Source organism: Carcharhinus amblyrhynchos, chromosome 9 (assembly GCF_965287045.1).
Source record: "Carcharhinus amblyrhynchos chromosome 9, sCarAmb.v2.hapA, whole genome shotgun sequence".
Classification (NCBI taxonomy): domain Eukaryota; kingdom Metazoa; phylum Chordata; class Chondrichthyes; order Carcharhiniformes; family Carcharhinidae; genus Carcharhinus; species Carcharhinus amblyrhynchos.
Genome location: NC_137332.1, coordinates 36,496,730 through 36,512,246, shown reverse-complemented (window position 1 = coordinate 36,512,246; position 15,517 = coordinate 36,496,730). Strand labels below are relative to the sequence as shown.

The following is a 15,517-nucleotide window of genomic DNA, read 5'->3' as shown; positions in this document are numbered from 1 at the left end:
GGTCCACTTTTAACGGTAAATCCAGTTTCCAGGTTTTACAGTTCACATTTAAGAGTTCTTCTTCACTGCTGTACAAACTGCTCACAGTTGCTTTAACTCTTGATTTCCAGACTCTATTAAAATAGCATCAAACTTTTAATGTATGAAGTCTGCTTTCGTGCTTTAAATCTGATTACTGCAATTGTGTCTTTAACTGCAAACACTTCTTGTTTGTTTTTTCTTGAATTCTTCTGAACAATACCTTGGTCTTTCATCTCTTAATTTAAATTATCTTTAGACATTCTTTCTCTCCCAATTCCCTGGTTATCTGAACAGTATTTCGTTCTTTAGGAAGCCTGCCTCTTTTCATCTCCCGTCCAGCCTTTCTCCTCGCAGTTGAGAAACATTTCTTCCATGGTGTCTTTCTTGAACTGCAATATATCCAGCTAAAACATGGAAAGTTTTTCTACTTTACAAGGCCCCCAGTTGCTAAACAACTGCTGCTGGTTTATTTCTTCTTCATGCTGTGGCCCTCTTAAGCACAGGAGTATCACAGTTGGAACTGAACTAACACCAACACCAATACCCACACCTATGAACACCTTTGCCCAGCATGAATCTAACTATAAGTTTTTCCTTTCCAGGCGTAGAAACATTAAATTTTTTTATTCATTCGTGGGTCATGTGTGTCACTGGCTGGCCAGCATTTATTGCCCCTCCCTGGTTGCCCAAAGGCAGTTGAGAATCAACCCACATTGCTGTGGCTCTGAAGTCACATGTAAGCCAGACCCAGTAAGGATGGCATATTTCTTTCCCCAAAGAATATTAATGAGTCACATGGGTTGTTACAACAATCGACAATGGTTCCATGGTCATCAGTAGATTCTTAATTTCAGATATTTTTATTGAATCCACATTTCACGATCTGCCGTAGTGGATTTCAAACCTGGGTCCATGGAACCTTAGCTGAGTTTCTGGATTAATAGTCTAGAGATATAGTGTATTGCATGTTTTTTTTTCAGTATCGCCCTCAGCTTCAATGTAGAAACAACTATATAGATTTTGTTTTTGTCCAGCCAGTCGTCTTTTCCATCTCTCATTATCAGCAAATTAGACAGAATGATTTCTAAAGACCTTCGATCTCGAGCACGCTTTCCAGGAGTTAAAGGTCTCGTTGATGGATAATAGGCTAAAGCTGCTGTTCCACTATTAGCCACTGATAGGGTAATGGGGATGCACTTAAAAATTTAATACAGTAAACTGTTTCACGATACACAAGCATTTGGTAGTCTCTATTTAAAAATTCTTGTCACCTTATGATTGAATGCATACTAATCCCAAGCTTTTGCTGTGTAGATATGATTTATGTCTTTTTTGTGTAGGAAATATACTCTTGTTATGCTATGTGAAAATAGGGATCACAAATGGCTTTAGCCTGACTAAATTCACAGATACAATCCTGAAATTTCTATGCACTGAACCTCCTGGGATACAAAGAGTACAGTAAATTACTTTTTTTTAATCCGTGGAAATTAATTGCTGATCATTCCACCTTTGCTTCATTTAATTTCAGTAGCCAGAATATCAATTTAGATTTATGAGCCATAGCAGAAGAAACCATTTTCAGAAATTGACTGTGAGCACTTAAACTTTGATAGTGTTCAGTTTGCTTTTGAATTATACAGACATGGTTCAAGCTGAGGACAGAATTATGATATTAATTTTAAATGCTCCTTCTTATTCCATAAATGTTTCATGAACATTTTTATTGTTTTTGCAATTCTGTTGAATGGTTAAATGCATTCAGTTAAATCTTCAATGCGTTCTCAAAAGAAATCCTCAAAATGGTATTTGTACAAAGAAACTGGGGAAATCTATTTCTAAATGTGTCTAATTTTTATGAATGACAATGATGTGAAGTGGTCTCAGATTGCCATAAAGCTATTATTCCCCAGATGAAAATATTAATCCAATTACTATCCAATTTTTAAATCATCAGCATATTTTTAACAGGAAGGTGCTTACCTAATGACATTTGATGAAACATAATGCAATATTGAATATTGCTTTGGGGCATTTTAATGTAAAGTTGGGGAGAAACTAAATGTAAAATTTGACTCTCCAAGCGTTTCATTATATAGAGTTTTGCTTAAATTAATCTATAAATGATTCTTATTTCTGTTGCCCTTCTGGCTTTTTATATAAAAATGAAGCATCTATATCCTGCTAATGTTTATCCTGTAATGTTCCCTTGCTGCTTGTGTGAAGACTCTTAGGGATGGTGGAATAGATCTGTTCTGAACAATCTGCATAATTTTTTAAATTTAAGTCCGCTTAGTGTTTCATCACTGTAGTCCTGAACTTCCATGGATGGGTAATCAGAGTTGGATTGCCATTCCATTCCTACATTCTTGCCTTCAAATCCTATTGATTCTGTCTTGCCTGACCTTCTGACTTGGGCCAGATAAGAACTGCACGTAGCAGTGTACTTGTGGGGTCTTCTGTTGAGGGCTTCTGAATATCTGACACAAGGAGGCTACATTCCCATTTTTATCATACTGGCATTAGGGGAATGTGGGGGGTGGGGGGAAAGTAAAAGGGGGTCCTGTGGGAGGTCAGTGTGGCTCTGTACAATAATTACCCAGAAGGTAGAAGTGGTTTTAATTCTTATAACATAACTTATTCTGGGTAACTATTAATGGAACCATCTGATGATTGCGATTTAAATTGCATTTTTGGATGGTCCCCAGTGCCGAACAATTGCTCAAAGGAAGTTAGCACTTCCTCGGCAATTACAGCGTAATCCTTATCTGGCCATAGCGTACCTTTTGGGTACCCCCAGTCCAATTTCACTGGAACCATGTCAATAAGCCATGTTCATACACATTAGGATTTGTTAAAAAATGAACACCTTTGTGGTAGGTCAATGTTCAATATATTGCAATGAACGTAGGATCAATATTTGGTAAACTTCAGTTCATTAGTTGCAACATCGTTGGATGAGAGAGAAGCTGCATTTATTGCATGTACATATATCGAATGGAAGTAGGCAGTTTATTATACAGATTGAACTTTGTAGGTTGATCATTGCAGGCCTTGATATGGGTACAGTTGTATCATCCATAAAGCAAGCTTAAGAAATTTTAGTTGTTCTAGGTTTTGACTATTCTAGCATGTAAGTGGCATCAAACAATTAATTTGATTTTGATCAAAAGTTTTTAAAGCAATCAATACCAACATGTTTACCTTCCAAAAAACATAAATGTTTGGGACTAACATCAACATATATAGGAGTATAAACAAATACTAGGAGTAACTTTAACGTGGTCAACCAACATCTAATATTTATACTGCATATATTTTGGTCTTCGTATTTAATTGGATTTGATTGTTGCATTTGCTATTACAGCCTTGATTGTTAGCAAACCTTTGCTTAAGTGTGTATCTTGAACTTTCTGACAAATTTGAACGTGAACAAACACTCCAGTTGCAGATGATTCAGCCCATCACTGCAAACCTCTAATTATATAACGTTCCTGTGGTGTTCCTCCTCCTCCTCAAAATGCCATTAGTAAACAGACAGACTAACTTTCTATTCAAACCTGAGAACATAGGAGAAAGGAGCAGGAGGAGGCCATTTAGCCCCTCAAGTCTTTTGTGCTTTCCGTAAGGCCATGGCTGACCTGATTATGGCTTTAACTCCATTTTTCTGTCTACCATAACCTTTTGACTTGCTTGCAGGTCACAAATCTGCCTAACCCAGCCTTGACTATTTTAATGACCTAGCCTTCACTGCTCTGAGGTAGTGAATTCCAAAGACTAATGAGCCTCTGAAAGAAGAAATTCCTCATCCCTGTCAAAATGGGAGATCTCTTATTTTGAAACTGTGTTTTCATTCTAGATTCCCCAAATGAGGGGAATCATCATCTCAGTACCAGCCCTGCCAAGTCCACTCAGAATTTTGGATGTTCAGTTAGATCACCTCTTGTTCTTCTGAACTCCAATGGACAAATGCCTAACATTCTCAACCTTTCCTCACGAGACAATCCGTCTATCCCAGAAATCAACCCGGTGAACTTTTCCTGAACTGCCTCCAATGCAAGTATATCCCGCTAAGTAAGGAAACCAAAACTGTAACTCCAGCACATTAGATACTATGGTAGCAGAAATAATCAGGGGAAAATACTGGTGTGCTGGCAATGCCTTTGGACTAGCAATCCAAAGGTCCAAGGTAATGTTCTCAGGAAGCACAGAGGATGCTGGAAAAACTCAAAGTCTGGGAATATTTACAAGGAGAGAAAACAACACTAATGTTTCGAATCCTTTAGACCTTTCGTCAGAACTGAAGAGATATTAAAGTGTAGCTGTGAAAGATTGTAACAGAATGTAGCAACTTGAAGGACATAAGACAGATGGGATGGTGTGGGAGGGGATGCATTCATTTTTCCATCTTAACCCTTTCTTAAAATAAAATTGCCGTGCAACCTTCGTATGTCCTACACCAGGCCATTTGTCTTTTGTTCTTAAAGTTGCTGCATTTTGTTGCAATCTCTCTCGGCGATGTGTAATGTCTAACATATTCTCCCTCTCTTTAGTTCTGATGAATGGTCTAAAGGACTCGAAGCGTTAGCTGCTTTCTCTCCATACAGATGCTGCCAGACCTGGTGAATTTTTCCAGCATTCTCTTGTCCTTGTTTCAGATCTCAGAATCCAGTGTTTTGTTTATTTTAATGATCTGAGGATGTGGGTTTAAATCCCATCATGACAGCCAGTGGAACTTAAATTCAAGAAATAACGCTGGAATACAAAGCACTTCTCAATAATGGCAACCATGAAATTATCATTTGTCATATTAAAAAAAAATCTGATTCACTTATGTTCTTTGCGGAGGGTAATCTGTCATCATTGCCTAACCTGGCCTACACATGACTCCTGACACACGTCATTGTGATTGATTCTTAACTGCCCTCTGAAATGGCCGAGCAAGCCACTCTGTTCTAGGGCAATTGAGGATGGACAGTAAATGTTGGCCTTGTCAGTGATATCTACATCCCATGAAATAATTTCTAAAAATTTATGCATCGAATAAATGGTTATCTCTGTATATTACCTTTCTTGATTGATCATTCCAAACACACGTCCTGCTTCTTTTCGCTGCCATTAATTTCCAAATGGACAAATGTGTGCCAGAATTAGCAAGAGATGCTTTCAACAAAATTAATTCTGACAGTAAAGAGAATGAGCCTGTGTATAAGCAAAAGTTATATCTGGTCAACCCTTCTCCATGGCCGTGAAACCTGGATTGCATGCAACCAAATGATCAAAAGACTTGAAGCCTTTGAAATGTGGGCTGACAGAAGAATACTTAGAATATTTTGAAAACAGTGAACAAATGAAAATGTCCAAAGGAGAATGAAATCCAGAAAAGGCATGATGGATATCATCAGGACTTGATAGACACTTTCAAGACACCATCTGCTAAAGTAATATATGTTCAAAACATTGCTTGAAGACCATATCAATGGAAAAGGAACTAAGAATGACCAAGAGTTTCCAAACAAGCAACATCAAAGAATGAGCAAACACGCACTATTGGGAGATAACTTTTACAAGAGAAGTGACCAGTACAACATTGTATCCAACCCTCAGCAAAAGGGGAGGAATCGGAGGGAAAAAACATCAATTTCTTGCTGATTGTACAAATAATCTGACTTGCTTTAACTACATTTAATACGTAATACTTGTGTGACTAATTTCTACCTTTTGAAGCTTCATTTTCTCTAATGTTTCCTTGTAGATCATTCCTTTTATATTTGGAATCCATTTGTGCTGTTTCCCCCTTGTGTAAATTTGACTTAAACAAAATGGAACACGTTAGGAAGAAAGCACAAACTCACTCAACTCGGCAAATGCGGGAGTAAAAACACTATACCACTGATAAAAAAAAATTGTGAATGCAATATCCTAAAATTTTGTGTTTAAAGGTAGCTATAAACAACGTTTATGTTAAGCTAGCTATACGAAGAGGGATTGACATTGACAATGACTTGTTTAAAGCTAGGCTTGCTTGTATGTTTAATATATTAAATGTACAAATTAATTTTTAAACTATAAGTATTGATTTTCTTTCAGATTACTGTAATTCATAACATTCTCAACAATTCTTTTAACCTTTTTAAAATTTTCCTTAGAGTAACTTATTCCATCTAATCGTACACTGCCTTTTCAAATCTGTATAGTATCAATAAAAGATTTTTGCTTATGGAAAAATGTACAAGATTCAAGTGCTGTTGTCAGAATATTTGGCCCCAGTACTTGTTTTGCATGATCAACTGTTTGTATTCTAACATTATATAATTGTCTTCAAAGTGTTTAGGTGCAGTTTCAAATGCATTTCTTAGGTGTTTTGTGCATGAGTACTGGTTGTTATTTAGTGATCCTCAGCGGTGAATTATTTTTAAAGGTCATCCAGCTTTCTGTTTACAGAGTACAGTGTGTGTACAGACATTGCTTGTTCTGAGAGAATTAAGATTAAAACAATATAAATTAGTAATTTATTGTATATTAAGTCAACTTTCCCAGCATATGGCTTTTTAAAAATAGGGAAGATGCAAATTTTTAAGTTTGTTGAGAGATGTGATATTGTTACATAAGTACCACAAACGAAATAATTGATATCTTGGTAATATTTCTTAACTTCACATTATCCCCAGCAACTTTTTTTTTGGTTATGGCATAAAGCAATTTTTGTAGTTTCACCTTGCCACAATCAATGAATGACACCTTCTGTCCGCTATATATAACATTGGTGTTGTCACAAGAACTATAAATTAGTGCAAGTGCAAGATTCCTTTTTGAGCAGAAACTAGCTAAGTAAAGGGAGAAAGGAATAGAAGGGATAGATTTATTGCATTGGGAGAAGGATTGTGGAGGACAAAAATTACTTCTTAGTGGACTTGTAGGCCTGTGTGGCCTATTTCTATGAAAGGTCTTCCTAACAGAATGTAAATGTGCAAAAAACTTGCTACATTGTCTGTGTTTGCAGGAACACCAAACCAGCATGTGCACCTAGATATAATTAGTTATTGGCTCTTAGTATTTTTTAAAGTGTTCAAAGTTAATGTTTATTGTGTTGTGGTCCAGCACTTTGCTGCAAAGCATGTTTCAAAATTTGGTACCTGCAATTTTACAGGAAAATCACTTCAGGACAACTTTTAATGGAATTATTTTGCTCCTTTTTCCTTCTCTATAAACATATAATTTGTTAGCTTATTAAATTTGAGATTTGTTGTAATTTCCAATGTTTTGCGAGATTAAGAACACTAGTTTATTTAACTGCTGTCCAATCTTCCCCAAGTGTATTCCTTCAATAAAATCCTTCTTTTTGAGGAAGTAGAGCACTGATTTTTCACAGCTTCCTCCCTAGTTCTGGATAGTTCCTTAATTTGAACAGTTGCAAGGAATTTGTAACAAATGATTTTACAGTTCAATAAATATACAATAAAGTAAAATATTAGTATTTGTGTGTAACTAACAGTTGCAAATTAGATCTCCAATGATTTTTGCCCCACAACTCCCCCTTGTCCCTCAACTGACCACCTCATATATGTGGACATGTTTGACTGCCATTTGTTTCCTTGATGGCATGACTGACATTGGAAAAATTTAAGTGTAGAAAAAAGCACACAAGGGAGAAAAACAAAAAGTGAACATTTTTTTCTCCATATGTTGCATGTTATATGATACAAAAGGCCTGTTCTTATAAAGCAGGAAATTGTCCAAGTCACCTTTTCATGAGAGAAGCAGAAATATCACAAAAATCACACTTCTGAACTCATAGCTACATAACTAATAAAAGCTGAGGCCAAGTGCTGGGCTGTTCAGTACCATTTTTGATTGTGATTTAAATAAGATCCTGTTTGCTTATGTCAGTTACTGGATTCCAAAAAATAATTCATCAAAAACCTTTGCAGTACTTCCTTGTTGATTTTATTATTGTCACATGTATTAGCATAAAGTGAAAAGTATTGTTTCTTGTGCGCTGTACAGACAAACCATACCGTCGAGAGAGTGCAGAATGTAGTGTTACAGTTATAGCTAGGGTGTAGAGAAAGATCAATTTAATGCAAGGTAGATCCATTCAAAAGCGTGATGACAGCAGGGAAGAAGCTGTTCTTGAGTCGGTTGGTACCTACATTTTGTACATTTTTCCCAATGAAAATAGTGGAAGAGAGAATGTCCGGGTGCGTGGGGTCCTTAATTATACTGGTTGCTTTGCCGAGGCATTGGGAAGTGTAGACAGAATCAACAGATGGACGGCTGGTTTGTCTGATGGATTGGGTGTGCTATATAAACGAGTTTGTTATCATGCAAAATTAAAGATGTGTTCTCTATGTCCTGCATGAGGTATGACTGATTTCTCCTTAACTAGTAATTTATTCATTAGTGTCACAAGTAGGCTTACAAGAACATTGCAGTGAAGTTACTGTGAAAATGCCCTCATCACCATACTCCAGCACCTGCTCAGGTACACCGAGGGAGAATTTAACATGGCCAACGCACCTAACCAGCACATCTTTCGGATTGTGGGAAGAAACCGGGGGACCCGGTGGAAATCCACGCAGACACAGGGAGAATGTGCAAACTCCATACAGTCAGTGACCCAAGCCGGGAATTGAACCTGGGTCCCCTGGTGTTGTGAGGCAGCAATACTAACCATTGTGCCACCGTGCCGCCTGCTGTTGACTTAAACATAATTTAAATATGTGGTAGATAGTTGCATTGAAATCCAGAATGATATCAAAAGAGCATGCTTGTGATTGATGAATTAATGTTTCATATTTGTACATCTTCAGAACTGAAAAGTAAGCTCTGGAAAAGCATATTGGTATACTTTTTCAGCTCCTTGTTTTTCAGTCGTGAATGGGTGACAGATTCCATTTAGTTTGTTGTCTCCACGGGTTCCGATTTTAATCCATTTGTGTTTCCAGTCTTTTCTGTTTTGTTTCAGAAATTGGGTATTTGCAGTACTTGGTTTTTTATTTTTCTAATAAAAGATGGTACAGGAGCATTTGCTGTGATGTCTTGATTGCTGAGATAATGAGAGTTTTAATTAAATCTTGAACATATTCAAAAGTCAACTATTGTTTTAAGAACTAAACAGTTGATGCCTTGTAAGACATGTAAATGCATATTAATTTATTTTTGTTTACATTGTACATCATTGTTTCAAGGCAATATGAGTAAAATACAGTGCACATGATATAAACCATAGATCAGCCATCTGTGAATTACTTGGCTATAATTATTGTTGCATTGCTTTGCTAATTGCTGCATGTTTGGCCTCCCTGCTTATTGTCTGTTATCTTAGCACCTCTTCTCCCTTATTGCTTGTGCAGATTTCTTGCCATCTTGCTGAATCTTGCTGACTCTGCAGCTATAAGGGAGATGGGGGAGCACAGGTAGGTAAAACTTACTTCTGTTTAGTTTTGCACTCTACAATTTCTAATTTATGCTAATAGCTCACATTCATTTTCTTCTTTTTCAATGTTACTTTGAAGATTTCAATTTCCAACAAATGAGCTGCACATATATTTTAAAGGGACACGTTCAATACATGACATAGTGGCACAGTGGTTAGAATTGCTGCTTCACAGTGCCAGGGACCTGGGTTTGATTCCAGCCTTGTGACTGTGTGGAGTTTGCATGTTTTTGCTGTGTCTGTGTGGGTTTCCTTCAGATGCTCTAGTTTCCTCCCACAGTCCAAAGGATAGGTGGATCGGCCATGTTAAATTGTCCCTTGGTGTCCAAAGATGTGTAGGTTAGGAGGGTTAGTGGGGTAAATATGTGGAATTACAAGGATAGGACCTGGGTAGGTTGCTTTGTCAGAGTTGGTGCAGAGTTGATTTGCCAAATGGCTGCCTCCTGCACTGTAGGGATTCTGTAACAAGGATCTGTCCCTTCCTATTTCTCATCTACATTTTGCCCTGAGTTGATATCATTCCAAAACAATGTCTGTTCCAGTTGTACACTGATCATATGCAACTTTACCTCAACACTCAGTCTATCCATCCTCTCCACTGGTTATCAGGCTGATTGTGTAATATCCAGAGGTGAATGAGCAGAAATAACCTTCAGCCAGATATTATGAAACTAGAGATGCTTTCTTTAGTACCTACCACAAATTTTGTTCCCTGACTACTGACTCCATTCTCCTCCCTGGCTACTTTCTGAAGCTGAGCCAGACGTTTTGCAACCTTTGTGTCACATTTGACTCTGAGATATGCTTCCAACCACCGTACTATCACTAAGGCTGTCTACGACGGTGCAGAGGGACCTCGGGGTCCTTGTGCATGAGTCGCAAAAACCCAGCTTGCAGGTGCAGCAGGTGGTCAGGAAGGCGAATGGGATGCTGGCCTTCATAGCGAGGGGGATTGAATATAAAAGTAGGGAGGTCTTGCTGCAGCTGTATAGGGCATTGGTGAGGCCGCAGCTGGAGTACTGTGTGCAGTTTTGGGCGCCGCACCTGCGCAAAGATATTTTGGCCTTGGAGGGAGTGCAGAGGAGGTTTACTAGGCTGATACCGGAGTTGAGGGGATTGAGCTATGAGGAGAGGCTGAATAAACTAGGCTTGTACTCGTTAGAGTTTAGAAGAATGAGGGGAGATCTCATTGAGACGTACAAGATGATGAATGGGATGGATAGGATAGAGGTGGAGAGACTCTTCCCGCTCAGAAAGGACAGTAGGACTAGGGGGCACAGCCTCAAGATAAAGGGGAGGCGGTTTAGAACGGAGTTGAGGAGGAACTTCTTCACTCAAAGGGTGGTGAATCTCTGGAATTCTCTGCCCGTTGAAGTGGTGGAGGCTGCCTCGCTAAATATTTTTAAGAAGCGGGTTGATGGGTTCTTGATAAGAGAGGGGATTAAGGGTTATGGGGAGAGGGCGGGAAAGTGGAACTGAGCCACGACAGATCAGCCATGATCTTATTGAATGGCGGGGCAGGCTCGAAGGGCTAGATGGCCTACTCCTGCTCCTATTTCTTATGTTCTTATGTTCTTATGTTCCATGCTATAGCCTAACTCTTTCCCTGCTTCAGCTTATTTAATACTTATCCATGCTTCTATTACCGAGAAACATGTGCATTCCAATGCCCCTTGTTTGGTCTCCCAAGGTCTACCCAAAACTCAGCCCCTAGCCAACATGCTTTTCTGAAAGGGAAGTTGAGTTTAACAGTTTTTATTTTGAGGATCTAGCTAGCAGAATAGATGAAAGAGAATCAGCAAATGAATTACTTTTGTATTTTCAAAAGACATTCAACATCATGCCAAGATAGAACTAATGGCTGAAGGTAAAAAGAGCATGGATAGAGGCATTGTTGAAGGACAGAAAACAGCTTGTCATTTTCAGGTTGGCAGGATGCTGGAAGAGTTAATGCTGAGGCTTCAGTTAGTTAGAATTTATATCAATGCCTTGGATGAAAGGACTGAGTATAATGTATCCACATTTGCTGGTGATACAAATGTGGGTGGGAAAGTAAGCTGAGAGTCTGCAGAAGGATAACAATAGGTTAAATGAGTGGGCAAGAATGTAGTAAATAGAGTGAAATATGAGACTGTTCATTTTGTTTGGAAGAATAGAAAAGCAGAATATTTATTAAATGGTGAAATACTATTAAATATTGGTGTTCAGAGAAACCTTTACAGTCCTTGTACAAGAAATACCAAAAGTGGGTATGCCCAGTGGGTATAGTCTAAAGAAAAGAGAACATTTGGGACTGAGAAAGAAAAGCAGCAATGGGGAGAATTGTTTGGAAGATTTGGCACCGTACTGCACTACTGACAGCATGAGCAATGTTGAAGCTTTCTACGATTGGCCTTGGGTTTAAGGATACTAGACTTTTAGATATGCAAATAACGTTCCAAGGCTGAAAGATCTAGCTGCTTCATACTTCCAATTTGGTTGCTTTCCTTCACTATTTAAAAAACTGAGTGAGGGAAGGCGCATGTAGATTCTCCATTCATTGTGAACACGATGACTAAAAAATGACGACTGAGACAAGATAGCCAGATCTTTAAACAAAGCTCTGTGAGCAAGCATTGCCCAAGATCGGGTGATTTAGCATACAGGAGAATAGTATCTTGCTTGCAAATAAGATTATCTGTTCACTCCAGGAGGCACAGCAGGTTCTTTTTTTCATTATTATTACATAAATGTAATCATGAGGTTATAATTGACTTGTGTATTATAATGTCTTCTTTGGTTTTGGAAATTGCCAATGAAGTCCCAAGTTCTGGGCACATTGCAGGAGTGTGCTATTGAAGTCAAAGACTTAAATCTCTTCAATTCTGTAAACCATATGCTGAATTTATAATTATTCTGAACTTGTATATGTATTATCTAAAAAGAAACTTTAAAAGCCATGTTTGCTGTTTCATCTAGGCTAATGATCTGTAATATTGTAATGTGCCAATGCACAGAGGTACTTGTTAACCTGAGGTTTATTTCAGCAGCTTTCTTTCTGAAAAAGGCAACTCAAATTTGTGTGTGGAGGCACAAATACAAGGCGTCAAGGGCTCTTGCACAAATTCCTAACCTTGGTTGTATTTGTTAATGGGAAACTGTTACATGGAAACTAGAAGCAGGGGTAGGCAACTCAGCATGCTCTGTCATTCATTTTGATCACAGCTGGTACTAAATTCAACATATTCACCACCCTCTGGGTGAAGACATTTCTCCTCATCTCAGTTCTTCAAACAGTGACCCCTAGTCCTGGACACCCCATCTTTGGGAACATTCTTTATGAATCTATCCTGTTTGAATTTTATAAGTTTCTATGCGATCACCTGTCACACTTCAGAACTCCATGAGTTAAAAACCTTTTGAAAGCCTAAATAAAACACATCCACTGGTTCTCCTCGATCAACTCTACTATTTACATCCTCAAAACATTCCAATTGATTTTGTTAGGCATGATTTCCCTTTTGTAAATCCATTGCTGACTTTGGTGAGCTGGACTCCCTCCTGTCCCAGGTAGGGAAAGAAACTTGGAGGATAACTGTTAATACTGATGGAAGCGTGAGAACCTGGTTATTTTGTTTCCTGCTCATCAATTAAAGCCTTTATTTGCCCAAGGAGATGGGTGAATAGATAAAAAGCAAGTAACCTTCAAACAAGAATTTTAATCTTACAAATTTTTCCAACTAAAATTAGGATCCTATGTGTTTGGAATATTTGGAACTAGGTGGTTGTACAGCATGTGGGCAAAGTTATATGGAGGGAGGGTTCTTAATTCTCTGAGATGTGGCTTCACTGGAATTTTTATGATGTAAAATAGATTTTAATCCTATATTGTATGTTAAAGTTTGTTCAGAAAAGCCAGAATACAGGAAGTCTTGAAGACATTAACAACAGATTCAGATGCCTGTTTTCTTGAGAATTAGTGCTGTGCTTGGGCACTATTTGGTAACCAAAACACAGCACGGTGGCGAGTGGTTAGCATTGCTGCCTCACAGCACAAGGGACCTGGGTTCAATTCAGCTTCAGGTGACTGTGTGTGTGTGGAGTCAGCATGTTCTCTCCGTGTCTCTGCAAGTTTCCTCTGGGTGTTTCGGTTTCATCCCACAGTCTGAAAGACGTGCTGATTAGGTGCATTGGCCATGCTAAATTGCCCCTTAGTGTCGGGGGATTAGCAAGGTAAATATTTAGAGTTATGGGAATAAGGCCTGAGGTGGGATTGTTGTTGGCGCAGGCTCAATGGGCCGAATGGCTTCCTTCTGCACTGTAGGGATTCTATGAAAAAAATGTTAACATCCTTAACCATATACACTTCCAGGAAAAGTGACTCAAGGGAAGAGATCTGATGGACACCTAGTTTAGAGTATAGTCTTGGTAGTTGTCACATGCAGTTTATTTCAATTTCAATATGTCAGTAATATGCTAATAATTTCCGCAGTCTTCATTTTCGGATGAAACACATGTCAAATTTCACTTCATTTTTCTGTCAATCTTCATACTGATTGTTTTTCAGTCCTTTGTTTTCTTATTACCATGGATTTTTTTAAAACACCAAATGACACTTGAATACTCAATGAGCAACCTGCTAGTGAACCAATCTTGGATGTTTAACTAAATCATTACTGATCAGTTGGTGCTCGTTTGTATTGTATTTTTACATGTAATCGCTAGTGGTTGACGCCAAACATCAAATGAATGATGTCATTTGAATCAGGAGATTTCCAATATCATAATGAAACAATGCTGTAAGTTGCAACAATGGTCAGCAACAACAATTTGTATTTCTGTAGTATTTTTAACATTGTATATGGAGGAGAGTAGAGATTACCGAGAGTTGTAGGACGGGTGGAGGTTACGAGAGATGAGGAGGAACAAAACCATGGAGGAATTTGAAAACAAATATGAGGATCTTAAAATCAGGAGTTTGTTAGTCTGAGAGCCATTATAGATCATTTGAGAAACGGGTGATTGGTGAATGGGACTTGGTGCGAGTTAGGAGACAAGTAACAGAGAATTTTGAATGAGCTGAAGTATAGAGAGCACCTAAGGGGGCAGATTGATCAAGTGAGTATTTGAATACATAGAAGTGTGAATGAGGGTTTTGCCATCAGATCATAGTAAGGTGGGGAGGAGTTGGACAATATCATGGAGGTGGACGTCAGTGGCCTTGATGGAGAGTATTTGTATTAGCTGCTCAGGTCAAATATCATCCCAAGGCCGCAGATAGATGGTTGAATGTCAGACAGTGGTTAGGTCAAGTGCAGGAGTTGATGACTGTTGGACTGAGGTATGGCGGGATCAAAGACGATATTTAATTGGAAGCGATTTTTGCTCATCCAATACTTGATCGTGTAAATTGTGACAAGTCAAAAGCAGTAGACTGATTGAGAGAGAAGTGGTGATATAAAACTGGGTTATGCAAATAGTTAATAATCTTCTTGCTACATAATTTGCATTGTTTTCTGTATTAAAACACAGTGTTCAGTGGAGATACTGTGCTTCCCAATTGATAGTTGAGCCTAAACTGTTAAATACGTGAAAATGTAAATTCCAGTTATCTCAATTTTTGGCACTTGATATAAATTTAGCCAGTGTGAATTCAGTAAAACCAAATTGTTCCTGTTATCTATCTGTGTCCGGAAATATTTCTTGTTTGCAAAATACATGAGGAAGGGATGTTATATAGCATAGAAAGGGATTAGTGAAGCATTTTTTGAAATATTTATTTCACTGCTTGGTGAGCTACATCAAGTACTCTATTTCAAGGTAGTTCCCAATCTGAAGCTGTGGTCGAATCATAGAATGGTTATATTTTCAGTACTTTTCAATATTTTTGGGGGCATATTGCGTTTGTGTGAATTTCTATGTGTGGTGAATTTTTTTCTTTGTTTTGTGGACATGACTTGAAGAGTTTTGTCTTTAAAATGAAGTCAGATAATTGCATTGTTTTCAATTTTCTGTATCAACCTACCTTTATGGTCTTTACATATTCTTGGTGCATTCAAATTTTGTATGCATGTGATC

The 15,517-nt window shown here is 38.1% G+C and overlaps 1 protein-coding gene across 2 annotated transcripts in view; it reads left to right on the top strand.

Annotated features, from left to right (window-relative positions):
• The window catches only part of ipo13b (importin 13b), a 135,854-nt gene that overhangs the window by 23,167 nt on the left and 97,170 nt on the right, over nucleotides 1–15,517 (top strand). The window contains exon 3 of one of the 2 annotated variants that reach the window (XM_080195448.1): nucleotides 9,378–9,440. The exons of the other annotated variant lie outside the window; for it this stretch is intronic. Coding sequence (XP_080051574.1) covers nucleotides 9,378–9,440 — 63 coding nt within the window. The remainder of the gene's footprint in view (nucleotides 1–9,377; nucleotides 9,441–15,517) is intronic. 2 annotated transcript variants of the gene reach the window in all.